Source organism: Sorex araneus, chromosome 5 (genome assembly GCF_027595985.1).
Source record: "Sorex araneus isolate mSorAra2 chromosome 5, mSorAra2.pri, whole genome shotgun sequence".
Taxonomy (NCBI): domain Eukaryota; kingdom Metazoa; phylum Chordata; class Mammalia; order Eulipotyphla; family Soricidae; genus Sorex; species Sorex araneus.
The window spans coordinates 88,496,317-88,512,778 of NC_073306.1; the positions used below are offsets into that span (position 1 = coordinate 88,496,317).

Genomic DNA, 16,462 nt, shown 5'->3' on the forward strand with positions numbered 1-16,462 from the left:
AATATTTGACCGTAGCATCTCAGTTTTCTGTAACATGTTTTTTAAAGGCATTTCACTTTAAACACCAGGCCTAAAGTACAGGGTTCCAAGTGAGTACCAAGTACTTCAACATGTTCTAAAAATTGTTACAGGAACTATTTTAATATGGAAAAAACCTCTACTGCGACCTGAATTTGCTTTGTGAACCTAGAATGCAAGCTATCAGATTTTGTTCTAACAGGTACAAGGTTTTCTTATATGCATGCCTGAAACCCAAAGCACTTATTTTACCTGTTGGCTTAGACAATGACATTTTTAATCAGCTATACTTTAATGACTATTTTCCTTTTGTGTGGAATAAAAATGTATCACTTTATAACTTGCTGCTAATTTTAGAGTAATAATTCTAACTGAATAAATAAGTTCAATTTATAGATCTAAATGTTTAAGAAAACCATGTGCCAATCTTACCCCAAACTTTTCTACACTAAATAAAATATGCTCCATCTATTCCTCCAAAGAGATCCTAAACTTAAACACACACAAGGAACTTCTCCTTGGAAAGTCCTGAAACCTACCCTCTGGACATCAAAAAGGTAATGGCGCTTTTGAACTAGTGCCTGCTGTGCCTTCTCCATCTCAATCGCATCGTTGATTTGCTTGATGGAAGCCTGTTTCACTTCTTCAAGTTGGGCGATTTTTTGCTGCAATTATGATATTTACAACAATCATGAGTGATAGTACCATGGGTAATAAAACTAGATTTAGCATTTCCTCAAATTATCCCTTTTACTTACACAAAGAGACACACAAATTCTTAAGAAACATACAAATCCTAAAAAAATATCCAAAGCAGCTATATAACAATCTTGTTGAGTGAACAAATGTATGGTAAAGATCATTAAAAAAACTCACCTCAAAAACATTAGCACTTATGATAATAATTCATTTGGCAGGCTCTCCTACCAAATGAGAGCAACCAACATTCATTCAAAACCATCATTGCTAGACCTTATACCTTAACAATGGTTTTAAACTGAAAAAAAGGCAGGCTAACGGTTATTCTTACCTCATTGAGTTTATCAGCAAATTCTCCAACAGAGGCACCATATTTTTTAACCAAATAGACAAGCAACCCTATTGTTGATATGGCAGAGAAAGTGTCTGGGGTAATCACATATATTTCTTTGGATAGGAAGTACAAGATAAGCCCAGTACCAAGCACATAGGGTCCTAAAAGGGAGGGAAAAAAAGTTATTGTATAATAGCCATGCTATATCTAAAAGGTGACAACAGAAAGGTATTTCTGAATCTGATTAGTTAAAAGCAAGTAGTGATTAAAATGATCCAAGGGTGGGCTAGAACACTGGACTGAGTAATAGTATTCTGGAACTGAAGGTACAAGGATCTGGCCTCAAGGAATCACTGCAACTTTAAAGACGGTTAAGTATCAACTTCTAAGCCTTAGAAGTATAAACCATCTCTGTGTCTGTTTCTATTCATTTCCAAGTTTTTGAGTTTTTCTCCCCACACTTCACTTTGTAATTAATTTCAATTTTCAAAGCATCAATCTGAGTACAGTTAATCTGATTACTATTTTAATTTTATGGAGATATGTTTTGTGACTCAATATGTAGTCTACCATAGAAAATGATTTTGTGCACTGGAGAAGAATGTGTACTCAACTTTCTGGTGATGGAGGGCACTACAAATGTCAAGTATTTGCCTAGTTTCTTATCTATGAAATGACAGTAGTACTTTCTTCACAGAGTTAATGAAACTGAGACAATAGATATCAAGTCCCAAGCATATTTGCTCAGTAAACAGGACTGTTCTAAAAAGGTGGCTTGTTACTTTCAGAGGCTATATGTGCAAAAAAATATTTGAGAATATTGATATTTCTTGCAACTTCACTTAGGGAAATATTACTTAGTTTTTAACATTCTAATAGTATGAATGGGTATAGGCAAGACCTTGAATATATGTGTATTAGAAAGAACATTAAAATTAATCAAAAGACCAGATCTACTTAATCACTACAGATTGTCAACAAGTTCTTTTGTTTTCTAATTTTCCTGTGTAATAAAAATGCCTTCATAGGACTGCTATAAGGATTAATATGACTGTTTCAAGGATTAAATTATGTGTATGAAAACAAAGATATTCAAGGTTTTACAACAGTTTTATGCCCTTTGAGAGGAAAAAAACTGGTAAATCTGACCCAATTTGTTTTCGTACTTACATATACAATGTAATAAACTCTTTTGTTTTACCTCGCTTTATTTGAATTTACAGATTTTTCTCCATTACCTGAAAGCATACTATAAATTTACTTTTATTTTCTATGCCAAGATAAAACATATGTTCCAAGACGGAAGGTTCTTTAGTTTATCATCCTATGCCTAGAACTAAGCCTGGCTTAGAGAAGGTATTTGATTTATCTATAAATAGAGATGATGCTATAAAATTGAGTTTAAAATTCTAAACAAATTTATTCCAAAGACAAATCAGAGCAACAAATCAATAGGAGGTGGGGGAAGCATAAAAGAGAGGAGATGGCTAACCCAGGGCTTTGCTCATCCAAGGAATGTGCTCTGCCACTTGAACCAAACTCTGGCCCCCAAATCAACTGTCATATAGAATCACTTCCAGTTTTCTCTTAAAATAACGGACTTGGTATTTGGGGTATAAGTGAAACATGTAAAACACTAAAATCAACAAAAGCCATACCATACTAGCATACTAACAAACACAAATGTTACCTGTTACACCAGTTTTTGGATAAAGGAACTGGAAAAACTCCTCAGGGATCAGCCCCATCCGTACTTTCCCTCCATGTTCAGGAAGAGGTGGTACAGGGGCGAGACTTGGCTGGCCTGTGTGAAAAATCCTTGTTGCCTGCAATACCCTGCAGATAGCAATGACAAAAAGTCAAAGCATATTGTTTAGAGAGCAAAAGGGAATGCCCTGCCACAGAGGCAGGGTGGGCTGGAGAGGACAGGGTAGGGGTGGTGGGAGCGATACTGGGATCACTGGTGGTAGAAAATGGGCACTGATGGAGGGATGGGTACTCAATCAATATATGACTGAAACTCAAGCACAAACATTTGTAAGTATGTAACTATACCTCACGGTGATTCACTAATAAAATTTTTTTTTTTAAATGCATATTCTTTTTTTCTTTTTTGGGTCACACCCGGCGATGCACAGCGGTTACTCCTGGCGGTGCTCAGTGGACCATATGGGATGCTGGGAATTGAACCCGGGTTAACCACGTGCAAGGCAAACGCCCTACCCACTGTACTATCGCTCCAGCCCAAAAAAGCATATTCCTTAAAGAAAACACAATGTGCTTTGTATTATAAACAGTTAGTGGAAACAAGGATGATGCCGAGGTAGTTTCTTACTACCATACTGACATACTTAAGAGACTACCTGGATTCAAACCTAAGACTCTCTAGATTGGACAAATAGTACAGAGGTTAAGACACTTGTCTTGCACTGTGGCCACACCCAGAGGTCTGGGGGACCATATGAGGTGCTAAGAATTGAAGCCAGGTGAGCTACATGCAAGAAAAGTGCCCTCTCTGCTGTACTAGCTCTTCAGTCCATCATATTTTTAGGGCAGTTTTTTTGAGTTTCACAGGAGTCTCAAATCTCCTGAGGGATTGTGAGCCCAGAAATTGGGTGCACAGAGCTCTGCAGCTCTGGAGTCAGGACCAAATCACACCTCTTCAGGCACCTCTTCCAGCCGACTCAGCCTCACTCACATTTGTTAGTTCTGGTTATTTGGAGGGGCAAATTTGTCTTTGCAATGTGTGAATGATTTCTTTTACTTCTGATGACCTGACAGCGAAAGTTGGAATTCGGGGTATCAGAGTGGAAACAAACTTCCATCACCCCCTTTAATTGTCCCTGCCAGTGGTATGGGGTCAGGAAATTGAGGGTGGGGACACCCAAAGTCTAGCTGAAGGTCACCAGGGAGAGGGGCGGGGCTTTGAGGACTCCGCTTCCGGTCCTATTAACAGTATCACCTGTTTGCTTAAAATAATCACTTCTCAGCAGGATCCTCTCAACCAGCATGCCAGCAACCAGAGCGCGGGGCATACGTTTGAAGCTTTAAGTGGTTCAAAATCACCCCGAGAAAGTTCTTGCCAGCCTAAGGCCAAGTGGAAGTCATCCCAAAGTGAAATGACAATACCGCCCCGGCGGCTAACGGGGGTAGTGGGTCCCCGCACACTTACCCCGGGCCGAGGAGGGCTGCGTTCTTCAGAGCGGGGGCTGCAAACACACAGGCCGCAGGTCAGCAAGGTCAAAGGGAACCCCGGATTGCCGCTCCCTAGGAAACCGCGGGGTCCAATCGCTAGGGCCAGGAACCCCTCCTTTCGGTCCCCCGAGACCCCGTGTTCACCCTGGATGTGGTGCCAATCACTCCCCAACCGGGCCCAAATCTCGCTGCCCCTTCTCCCCCTTTACGTCTCCCAACCCAGGGATCTTAGACGCGCTTGCTGTGCAAACACCCCAACAACATGGGTCGCGGTCTACATGTCTTACCCGCTGCGGCGGCCGCAGAAATTACTACACGGGACAGCATGCTCAGCAAGGGTCCAGGCAGCAGCCGTCTTAAGGTCCCTGTGACCCGGACGGGAGACTGTCAGGGGCAGGAGCAAGATGGCCGCTCACAAGTCTCGCGAGAGACGAACGTCGAGCCCTCTTTTCCATCAACTTTGGCTCGACTAGAAGGCAAGTCTCGCGAGAAGAGGCTCGGCGCGCCGAGAACCTGTTGCCTGGGGGCGGACCGCCGGAAAGCGGAATGGCCCGCTAGAAGCAATTATCGCGAGAAGTCGAACGGCTAGCAGGGCCGAGAGGGGCGGAGGCCCAAAGGGCCACCACGTGGGCTTCCTTTGCGGGCCTTGAATCTTCGGCGGGCGTCCAGCGTGGGGCTGGGGTGGCTTTGGAACCGTGGAGATGCGGAAAGAAACCCCGCCGCCCCTAGTGGTGCCCCCGGCGACCCGCGAATGGAACCTGCCCCCCAACGCGCCTGCTTGCATGGAGCGGCAGTTGGAGGTTGCGCGGTACCGGTCGGGTGAGCTGAGATCCGGGCCTGGGCTCCCTCGCGTCCGGGCCCGGGCCACCCCTCTGCGGGACTCACCTTTCCAGCCCGCCCCTCCCGCCCTCCCGATCCCTGCCCGGCGTCACCGAACTTAAGGCTCCAGCCCTGCCCCGCCTTCTGGAGCTCGGATCCAGCCCCTGCCCGCGTGCTCGCCCGTGCGGTCACCATGGAGACGAGCCCTTGAGCTTCTCACGCGCTGACAGCTTGTGTCTCCCTTAGATGGAGCGCTTCTGCTCGGGGCCTCCAGCCTGAGCGGTCGCTGCTGGGCCGGCTCCCTCTGGCTTTTCAAGGACCCATGTGCTGCACCCAACGAAGGTTTCTGCTCCGCGGGAGTCCAGACTGAGGCGGGAGTGGCTGATCTCACTTGGGTAGGGGACAGAGGCATCCTAGTCGCCTCTGATTCAGGTGAGTCGTGCTCTCAACTCCACAGGTGAAGTTGGAGGACAAGGGTACAGGTCAGGTTGGGTGCAATCATTAATGTCCCCACCTCCATACTTGGTAGAGGTCGAGGGTTTGGGCTCCAATGAGAAGTCCTGTGCAGATATTTATTATTATTATTATTAATCAATCACTGCATCACTGTCATCCCGTTGCTCATCGATTTTGCTCGAGTGGGCACCAGTAACGTCTCTATTGTGGAGACTTGTTCTTACTATTTTTGGCATATCCAATAGCCATGGGTAGCTTGCCAAGCTTTCCCAGAGGAGCAGAGGAATCTAACCCGGGTTGGCTGCGTGCAAGGCAAACGCCCTACCCACTGTGCTATCACTCCAGCCCATTATTATTATTATTATTATTATTATTATTATTATTAGTGTTCTTTCATTTTAAAACTTCTTTTGCAATATTCTAAATAACCCAGTGGGAATGTAACAAAATTCATGGTGGGATTAAGAACTAAACTGTAGTCCATTTTCTTTACCTCCTGAATCCCCCCCCCCACACACACACACACAAACCAGATCAAGGATAATCCTAGTTTTAAAGATGGTTCTGAAACCAATGTGTACTATTTGTCTCTACCCACTTCTCACCTTACTAACTCCCTTTATTTTGCATGTCAGGCTCAGATATAGGGAGAGACATTGACATTTTTTTTTTAACTGAAATTTAGGTGTTAGGCATTTCATGAAAAGATTGAAAGTAGGACATTAAAGATAGCTTCTCTGAACTCGAGTTTAAACACTGCTTAATCAAGAAACATTTGGGCACTTCTATACTGTACTTAGGTATTTCTGTGTAAATCATTTAATCATTCAGTATGTTTTGTAAGACTTTGTAAGCTAAGTGTTCAAAATGTCCAAATAATTGGGATGATTTAACCATTTAACTGGTGGAGGCTTCATTCTTTTCTCCTAGCATCTTAATTTCCAATATTTTGACACTGAAAATGAAATCATAGGTTTTACCAGCTGTTTTAACCTTCTTCTGTGTTTTTCTTTGTTCTTTTTGCGGGGGGGGGGGGGGCATCTTAGTTTTGGTTTTGGGGCCACACCCAACAGTGTTCAGAGCTTACTCCTGGCTCTGTGCTTGGGGATCACTCCTGATGGGACTTAGGGAACCACAGGGGTGCCAGGGATTGAACCCCAGTCAGCTGCATGCAAAGCAAGCACCTTACTTGCTGTACTATCTCTCTGGCCCTGATTTCTGTCCTTTTCTGAAAGAGACTCACCCTACCTGTTTATTAGGAAAACAGTGATGCCAGTAAAACAAATTGGTTGGAAGTAGTAACACGCTCTAAGGATATGGACTTTGCTTTTCCATTCAACAGACTACTTGAAAACTCAAGGTACGTTGTGTCTTAATATAATCAGGCTGATTTCTCACCCTTGTCTTATCCCAACAGGTGCTGTGGAGTTGTGGGAACTAGATGAGAATGAGTCTCTCATTGTCAGCAAGTTCTGCAAGTATGAGCACGATGACATAGTGTCTTCAGTCAGTGCCCTGAGCTCTGGCACTCGGGCCGTCAGTGGTAGCAAAGACTTCTGGTGGGTCCCTGTTCTATTTCTTTTCTGGGGCCACTCCTGGCAATGCTCAGGATTCACTACCTGGCTCAAGGCACCTGGGATGCTAGAAATTGAATCAGTGTTGGCCACATGCAAGGCAAACAGATTACCCTTGTACTGTCTCTCTGATCCTGGGTCCCTGTTCTTATACCCGGTTATGGGGCATTCTCTATGGTGTCTTAATATCTTACCCATCTCAAGTGATGTGTTAGAATCTACTGGCTTAGAGATTTTGTAGTATGCTATGCTAAATGGATAACAGTTGAAGCCTAATAAGCAGAGACATGGGACAAGAGGATGTTTGTGTTTGAACACTTATTTTTATGTAGACAGTGTCGGTCAAATTCCTTTGATCTTTTGCTTCTTAGCATCAAGGTTTGGGACCTTACCCAGCAGACTGTACAGAACTCCTACCGGGGTGAGTGCTTACTCTTTCTTTTCAGTCCTGGCCTTAACTTTTGTTTCTGTTCTTCTTCTTTGGGCTCTTTGAGTGTTGCTAAAATATTAGGGACAGCATGTTGCTTTCCTAAGAGTTTTCTTCCAAAGCTACTGGCAGGCCTTTGCTCTTACTATGAACATCCAAAGTCTTGAGAAATGTATGCTTGGAACAAATCTATAAGGGGGTCACCAGAAATGATCTATTTAAGCTTAAATTAACTATCAGTTTTAAAATGTGCTAGAGGGTACTGTTTTTCAAGATGATTTCAAGACAATTTCACAAGATCCCTGTACTAAAGTCTTTGTTATCTGCTGTGTACTGTACTCGTTGTAAGTTTTGGAAACCACCTCTCTACAATGCTATGATCAAACTTTCCAGGAAGATTGGCTTAAACTGCCTTCCATAGATATTTTTCTCTTAGAATCCATGGAAGGCCAACATGAAGAAAAGAGATTTATTGCGCCTTCCACAAAATAAACGACAGAGACAAGCCTTTTGGAGAGTGCAAGAGATGAGCAGTATAATACTTTGAGGGATTTGGGGTTTTTGTTTTGTGAGCCATATCTGGCAGTGCTGGGCGTCATGCACACAAAGCAATACTCAGCCCATTGAACTACCGCCCTGACTCCCTTTAGGGATTTGGAATGAGTAGCAGAGGGGAAGGAAATAAACATAAACCAGAGAAGTTAGCACTGACCATGGAAGCATAATTTGTCTAAAGAAACAAAAGGCATTATAGAATCTGGACTGCTGGGTCACGCTGCCTCCAGCTTCTTTTGTTTCTCTTTCTCCTTTCCAGCTCACTCTGGGGAGGTGACCTGTGTGGCGGCCTCTCCCCACGAAGACTCTGTGTTTCTCTCCTGTAGTGAGGTGAGCTGCAGCTGCCACTTCCTCCCCCAGTCCGCCCCCCACTACACTCAGACCTTCCAGGCTTAGAGCCTGGAAGCCTGGCAAGTGCAGCTGCTTTAGATTGTGAAGTCCTTTTTCTGCCCCTCTTTCAGGACAATCGAGTTTTGCTCTGGGATACACGCTGTCCCAAGCCAGCGTCACAGATGGGTGAGTCAGATACTCAGTGGTGGGAAGGTGATACTTGGAACACTCTTGAAAGAACGTTTCGTTGGCCAGAGTCAGGGCATTGCTAGATGCCCAGTCTCTCTGCCATGAGTGACATAAACATTTTGTTTCCCTCCGAGGGCTCGTCCCTGGATGGCTTGTTTGCACTTTCTGATGGGATGAAATGGGCTTGTACCCTGCAGGCTTTAAGCTTGAACGTTGCCTGTGACCTGTGTCCAGAAATGTTTACATGCAGGCTCTGAGGGTCAAGGATGGGGCCATACTTAGGGTCTGGGAAGCCTAATGAAGCTCTGGGATTCGGAGTGATTGCATCGTAACAGTTTCTAGGCTGTGAGTGCTGTTCTAGATTCTTCCTCTCTCTGCAGATTGCAGTACCTCTGGCTTCCTTCCCACCTCGTTGACCTGGCATCCTCAGCAGAGTGACGTCTTTGTTCTGGGTGAGGCAGCATGTCACCTCGTGTGCTGTATACTGGGGAGGGGACAATGAGAATGTGAGCAAGTCCCTGAGTGTCTACTAACTCAGCCATGCGCCGGCTTCTAGCTGCTCCTCAGCACACTTGGTTGCTAGAAAATTATACTGATGGGGGTTTGGGCGGCGGAACGAACCAAAGTGATCTTTGTTTAGCTTTGGAGAACATGATGCTTTGGCCCCAGTTGGTTTGATTCCCCAGCATTTGTTCTGGCTCCTGTTGTCTGGGCATAGCAAAGAGTCAATGGGTCCCAAAGCAAGCATCAAGCTGTGCAGCGTGGGGAATGTGGTTCTGCCCCAGCTGGACACAGTGCTGTCGTGTCAAAGCTGCATGGGTGGTGACCTTGTTTGTGAGCCCAGTAATAACTAACCTCTGTTAATTCTCACAGCCACCCAGTGGCCAGTTGCCCTTCTTTGTCCAGGAAATGGCTGCGCACACTGGTCATGTCCATGATTGAGTCCTCGTCTGGCTGGCTCCAGAGTCTGTGCTCTTAACGCCTCTGTTCTTGCTCCCTCTTCTGTAGGAGATGAGAGTGGGACCATCTCCCTCGTGGAGATCAAGAGTACGAGCTCTGCCATCAGCAAACCGGTGCACTCCCAGTGTGTTACTGGGCTGGTCTTCTCCCCACACAGGTACTGCCCCTGTCAAGACCCCTCCAGCGGGTCTGTTGGCAGAGCATTAGGCAGCGGGACAGTGGCTTCACACACACTTGCTGGGGTCTCCGTGGGTGAAAGGTCTTGTGTTCTTGGGCTTTGCAAAAAGGGCAAAAGTGTCCAGTCTCACTCCTGCTTAGCCTTCAAAGCGATGAATATTTGAGCCTCTCAGAGTGCGTGGTGGAAAAGGCCAGTATTTCTGGGTTATTTTGAAAGCAGGACAGGGAGACTGCTAAGTTGCCAGGATGTTCATGAATGGGGTGTTACTCCATATCCCCCACACTTGTAAGGTGGGTGAGAGTGGTGGTCTCCCTTACCAAAGAGTCAGCTGCCAGAGGGGCAGGGTGCTTTGCAGTGCGCTTGGCGGTAGTGGCACTGGTGAGGGTTTTTTCTCTTGGGATCCTGGGCCTGGCCTTTCACAGCTCTCTCCCGTTCCTCCTAGTGCTCCTCTCTTGGCTTCTGTCAGTGAAGACTGCTCACTTGCTGTGCTGGACTCAGGCCTTGCTGAGCTGTAAGTATGTCCTGTGACCAGGAGACTGGGAGGGCATGGCGCTGGCTGGGTTGCCTTTCTCAGCAGAGCAAAGTGCATATCTCTGGAGAGGACCAGTGCTGAGAGTGGGCAAGCCTCTGAGGGCCTCCGATTCCTCAGGCTCATGCCTGGCCAGCTGTTTACTTCGTGGAGTGTGGTGCAGGGTAGAATTTCTAAGTCTGCCTTCCAGCCATCTCTGGAAAAGGAGTAGCCTCACCTATACATGGAAAGACCCAGGTTCATGAAACAGCCTGTGAGGGTGAAAGGCAGGAGGCCTGAATTATATTTCTGACTTGGCGAGGATGTTCTGCCTGATTCTGGACCATCTCGCTTCTGCTCTAGCCTTCTTCCTGGATGAAAATGGGTGCTGCACTGGGTACAGATGAAGTCCGTTTCTGGCTACACTGCTGTTGGTGACAGGCCATCTGGACGCTGAACTGTGTGTGCTGCACCTAAGAATGTGCCCTGGGTGTGTTGACTTATCTTGAATTTGCTGCTCACTTCCTCTGGTTTCATGCCCCCTCTTTTTCTGTCTTTTCTTCTAGGTTTAGAAGCCAAGCCCATAGAGATTTTGTGCGAGATGCTACTTGGTCCCCCCTCAATCACTCCCTCGTGACCACTGTCGGCTGGGACCATCAGGTTATCCACCATGTTGTGCCCACAGAACCCCAGCCAGCTACTGGACCCAAGAGTGTGGCGGAGTAGAGTGGATGCAAGACAAGACAGAATTCCCTGTTCCCTTTGCCCCGTCCTCTCAGTTGGTGGGACAACATAGGAGCCTTAGACACACTGGACACACCAGATCTGTTCTGTGAATAGGCATTGTCTCGGCCTGGGGGTGGCTGGTTCTGGGATCCTGTGGCCCTAAGGAAGGAAACCTTTCTTGAAGATGGGTATATACCTATTTCTGGGTGTGTGTACAAACACTTAGCTTTCGGTAGTGATGAGGAATAAAAATCCCATGCCACAGTTTCCTCAGGGCCTATTCCCCTGCCTTCCAAGCCGCCCCCCCACCCCCCAGGAGTTCACTAAAGGGATTTATGCTTCCCAGCTAGCTCTGTGCATGAGGAATCAATCGATCATGTATGGGTGAGGCTGGGAAGTGGTATCCCTGGATTCTTAGAAGCCTCTGTTTACTATTCCTATAGTTGGGGGCAATTTTTCCCCCCCTAATAGCACTCTGCTCACTTTTTTCATGGGCAGTGCTTTGTTCACAGAACCCCCATCCCACCTCACTGGGGAGGAGCTGGAGCACATAGTTTTGCATATCCGCATATCCCCTTGCCATTAAACTGAGTAAGAAATACATTTTCAGGCTGAATGCAAAGTTTGGTGCTGTGTGGTGCCCACACCTGCGAACCCCTCCCCCATCCTGCCTATATCCAGCTGTATATGTGAGAAGTGTTTTTATCTTTGATGCGACAGAAAAAAGTTTGGGTTGATGAAGAGCTTGCAGGCACTTTGGTTAACCGACAGGCATGTAGAGAAATGCCTGCCATTCATTGGTCACCCTGCAAACAGGCTGGGCCCTCACCTTGTGTTCGGCCCTTTTCTCTAGGAACCGGAAATGTGATAATGTATTTGTGCATTCTGAAACTGCAACATCAGAGAAGCAAATACTGGTTGATGAAATAAAAATTTTAGGCTTTGTTGGCCTGTCTTGAAGTGTGTGTGTGTGTGTGCGTGTGTGCGTGTGTGTGTGTGTGCGCGCGCGCGCATGGTGCATGGTGCATGCGTGCGTTACATGTGTTTTGACACCTATGTGAGTTACCAGCGTTGTCAGTCTTACAGGCAGATCCCATTTCGTTTCTTCGACCACTTCCAGACATCTTGGGTCAGTTGCTATTGACTTGCAACTAAATATAATCATTACATACTTGAGAGCTTTGCAAGGTTACATTAGCCAAAAGGGCATGGAGCTGGGGTAGTCTAAAGGAATTTGGCCAAAATACTTACAAGGTTTCCATGCTTCCCCCTTGCCATGTATGAGCTCTTTTCTCACAGTTACACTTGGGCTTTTGTAGTTATGGGAGCTGTGGTTTGGGTGAGGTAAGTGTAAAGTCTTCACTGTATTGTTTGGCATTCTGCAGACCGGGACTTGGGGTTTGGTCCTAACGTTTCTCCTAAACCTTAAATTTTTAACGTTTCTCCTAAACCTTAAAATTTTTATCACTTAAGTAAAATGAGTTGAGGTGGAAAAGCATTCCATTTGCCTAACTCTTCCTCATGGACTTAATGATGGAGACCAAGCTCCATGAAAGGAAATCAGTGTTTCAGTATTCTTTCATAGCATCTCAGGTGGTCAAAGATGACCTCAGTGAGCACTGGTTTTGGAGTAGATTGAATTTACAGTCATTTCCCCACAAAGATGTTCTGTGAAAACAATATACATTTTACCAAAGCTGATTTAACTCGTGGCATATAAAGAAAGTAATCTTTTACTTTTGTGCCCAATGTTTGTTGAGTGGATAAAAATTTGTATATAGGCTATATATCCTACTCAGCTGCAGGAAAAGATGTAATCTTGAATTTTGCTCTAACATGACCGGAAATGGAGGGTGTCCTGTTAAGCAAAGTAGAAAGGCAAAAGACAAATAGCAGCTGATGATGCAAAATATAAAGAAAGGGGAATCAATGATCAATGAAACAAATACTGAGATTCTGTTGGCAGAATCATTTTATTCCTGGAACAAATAGTGTAACTCATGATGCCTCCATATTTTTTATTAAGTAACAGACACACAAAAAAACCCTTAGATTCTGTTCACAGAACAGGTTATCAAAGGAAAGGGGTGTGGGTAGAGCACCCAACAGATTTGTGGAAGGATAGTGGAATTTTGGTGGTGAGTATGCTGTGATAATATTGTACCCTTAAAATAAACGTTTGTAATTTTTTAAGCAAGTGTTAGTAGGAAAACAGATGGGGTGCCTGGAACAATAGTATAGTGGATAGGGAGCTTACCTTGTACATGGCCTACCTAGGTTTGAGTCCCAGGATGCCATACGGTATCCTGAGTGGCCAGTGATCACAAGCACAGGAGTAAGACCTGAGCACAGCTAGGTGTGGCCCCAAACAAGAAACCTCAAAAACTGTTTAAAGCAAAAAAATTAGAAATACAAGCAAGTATGTGTCCAGGTAGTTGAAATGACCTCAAAGAAGGCAAATTTTGAAGAATGTTTCTATAAAGGATGTTAATGTTTGCCATTGAGACAGTTGCAAAAGTTCTAGTAGGAATGGCTGCCACAGTGAGCAAAAGGCTCAAAATAGGTAATCTCATAGTAATCAGAAGTGTATCACACATAGGGTTATTCCCTAGGTCGTTGAGAATTGTTTCTGTAGAAGTAGACCTGCTCACAGCAGCTGGAAATACTCTCATTTTGTGTGATTTGTTTAAAACCGTACAAGTATATGTTTTGCCTTTATTTTCACTGGTTCAGATGTACAAATGCTGGAGCAAGTTCCCTTCTCTCTCATTCCCTATCATCTTATTTTGAAGTTCATTGGCTAGATCCATTTCATCTGCTGCCCACAGGGAGAGTGGGCAACTCCTTGGGGTGTGCTTAGAGCCACTATCAAACACAAGAAAGCTAAAGGAGAGTTTCAGGTGTCACCAGACAGTGACTGGTCCTTGAGCTCTTTCCCATACCATAGGGCAGTAGGAAGCCTATTCTCTAATCTACAGTTGCACAGACTATACCTCCTGGTTCTGTTTGGTTTTGGTTTAGGATGGAACCAGGCAGCATAGGCAAGGAATGCGACTTAATTTTTGTATTATCTCCTGGCCCAAGGAGTGATTATTTACTAGGGGACTCATTACAGAGATTTGGAGTGCTGCAGGGAAAACCACAGTGCTGGTGCAAGCACATGGGACCAGCAGTGTAGAGCTGTTACAGGAACTTTGCCTGAAACAGAAAAAAGAGAGTCAGAGGAAGTAACTTCCCTTGAGAGCAGCAATGACCATTGACAAGGCAGAGATGACCTTAATGTGTCTTCACTGGGAAGTATCCCAAGGAGTAAACACTCTGATGTCACAAACTTCCCAGTGGAGAGCAAGGTGGAGGATGCGCAGAGAGAGAGGGGGGTACCTGGAACATATCTGTTACCATAGTCCTTTTTGCCACTTAATATGCTCTCATCCTTAATACAGGTACAATTCCATGTCCTCAAATAAGAAATGCTCAAAGCCAGCTGTTCATCAATAGGGCAATAGCCATTTGTTCATACTCCTGCCTTAAACGTAAAAAATTTGTGCCCTCATATGAAATAGCAAAGGGAAATGGAATATTAAACACAGCCATACAGAACAGAGTTGCTGAACATACTTGTTATGCGGACTGGGGAGATAGTTCAGTGGCCTGAGCACATGCTTTGCATGGAGGAGTCCCAGCTTCAATCCCTGTCACCATGTGGTCCTCCAGTCACTGTTGGGAGGCACAGAGCTGGGAGTAAATCCTGAGCACCACCAGGTGCAGCCCCCCAAACTGAATTATACTATTACAATCTCTACTTCTATAACTGAACTTGAGACCTGTTCCTAGTCCCCAAGCCTGAGGATGCTCATTCTCTTGGATCTGCACTTTCTGAGCTCACTCATTCTCAGAGAAAACCGCTAAATTGTTGGTTCAGGCTTTCTAAGATAACTGATTATATATCTATCTACTAAAGAAGTTTTGTTTGTAATAAACAGTTTAATTTTACTTTTGTGGTGTTAGGGATCAAACCTCGGTTCTCATATGCAAGGTCTGGGTTTAACCATCAGGCCACATCCCTGAACCCTATTTAATGATGAAATCTATAAGTTAATGAGAATCATGCTTTCATATTCGGGATGAAATTGAAAGAATAACAGCAAAAGCAACTATGCCTAAGCCAGGGGTTCTTAAGCTTGGTCTATCATCAATGCTGAATAATTCTTTGTTGCAGGAGTGTGGGAGGGTTGATGAAGGACTATCTTGTCCTATGTAGGATGTTTAGCAACACACCGAGTTTCTGCCCACATAAAGCCATCCCATGTTTTATGTGACAACCAAAATTGCCTCTGGACATTGTCAAATGTCCCCAGGAGAGGGAGCATTTCCTTTTGCCAAGTTGAGAAGCACTGGTATGAAAGGAAAATTTCAAGCCAGAATGAGCAATAACATATTGATCTCCTGATAATGATCATTTCTCCAGGATTTTTGTTTCATTTTTGTTGTTACTTAGAAAGCTGCAATGAACACATTTTCTTGTTGTACCTGAGCCAAATGTGTTAGGAGTAAGACAAATTTTAGAAGTGAAATTGCTGGTTTGTTGACTGTATATATTTAACTGTGCTGTGCTTAGATGACAGGTTAAGTAAGTAAAATTACCATGAGTACTTTATTAAAAATTTATTTTTGAACTGCCTCAAAATTTAAATTTAATCTACAAAATGATGAATTTTATATGATAATATGCATTAATATAAACAAATATAAAATTAAAAATTCTCATACATGACCCAAACTTTATCTTTTATATCAGAAAGTGGAAAACATGGGTTTGATCTTCATTTTCAAGGGCTGGAAAATTTCTTGAAATTTTAGAGAACTGGAAAAATTCTGGAAATTTACACTGGCCTTTAATCAACATTCTGGGCTTTTACGTTTTCCAGCCAATTGCTTTTGCTTAGGTCCTGATTCTTTAAAGTCATCTTCATTCACGCCTATCATGAAAGAGTTGGTCAAAAACTTTGTTGAAAGGTAAGCACTTCATGTCTGTAATCGCCTTCCTCTAGTTTGGTGTGGGAAACATGGTAGGGGTTACACAGCATCAGGGATTTCTTCAGTAATTCAACTGAAGAACATCTGTATTCGTCTCTGTGAGAACCAGCTAGGCAGTAGGAGAGAGATTCTTTAAGGTTCCGGGGGACCTGTAAAACTAAAAAGCAATGACAGAAGTTTTGACAGCAAGAACTCAAGGAGTAGGAATGGGAGCAAATGGAACGACATGGCACACTGATTTTCAATAGACACTTCTTTCAGCATTTTACTCCTCATTGTCTGCTACTACAGAGAGTCCTAGTTGCCAACCCTTTGGCATGGTCATCCCTGAATGAAGGAAAGGTCACTGCTGGGCATCTATTATTCTCTCAGCATTCTTTTGAGCATCATCAGGCACTTTTGCAGGTGTGGAATAGTTAGGTCTGAAGTCTGGAGAGGAAAATCTGCTTAGTAAATT

The 16,462-nt window shown here is 44.5% G+C and overlaps 2 protein-coding genes across 2 annotated transcripts in view; one reads left to right on the forward strand and one right to left on the reverse strand.

Moving 5' to 3' along the window:
- Positions 1–4,688, reverse strand: part of ATP5PB (ATP synthase peripheral stalk-membrane subunit b) — a 12,023-nt gene extending 7,335 nt beyond the window's left edge. The window contains exons 1-5 of the mRNA XM_004620097.2: positions 4,534–4,688; positions 4,224–4,260; positions 2,742–2,887; positions 1,049–1,212; positions 558–683 (exon numbers count right to left, since the gene is read on the reverse strand). Coding sequence (XP_004620154.1) covers positions 558–683; positions 1,049–1,212; positions 2,742–2,887; positions 4,224–4,260; positions 4,534–4,573 — 513 coding nt within the window. The 5' untranslated portion in view covers positions 4,574–4,688. The remainder of the gene's footprint in view (positions 1–557; positions 684–1,048; positions 1,213–2,741; positions 2,888–4,223; positions 4,261–4,533) is intronic.
- Positions 4,689–4,803: 115 nt separating this feature from the next.
- On the forward strand, positions 4,804–11,912 carry WDR77 (WD repeat domain 77). The gene is made up of 10 exons (XM_004620096.2): positions 4,804–5,065; positions 5,312–5,497; positions 6,939–7,080; positions 7,467–7,516; positions 8,337–8,407; positions 8,539–8,593; positions 8,977–9,048; positions 9,605–9,713; positions 10,177–10,245; positions 10,809–11,912. The coding sequence occupies exons 1-10, from the start codon at positions 4,948–4,950 to the stop codon at positions 10,966–10,968; spliced, it is 1,032 nt and encodes a 343-aa protein (XP_004620153.2). The 5' UTR covers positions 4,804–4,947; the 3' UTR covers positions 10,969–11,912.
- The last annotated feature ends 4,550 nt before the right edge of the window (positions 11,913–16,462 follow it).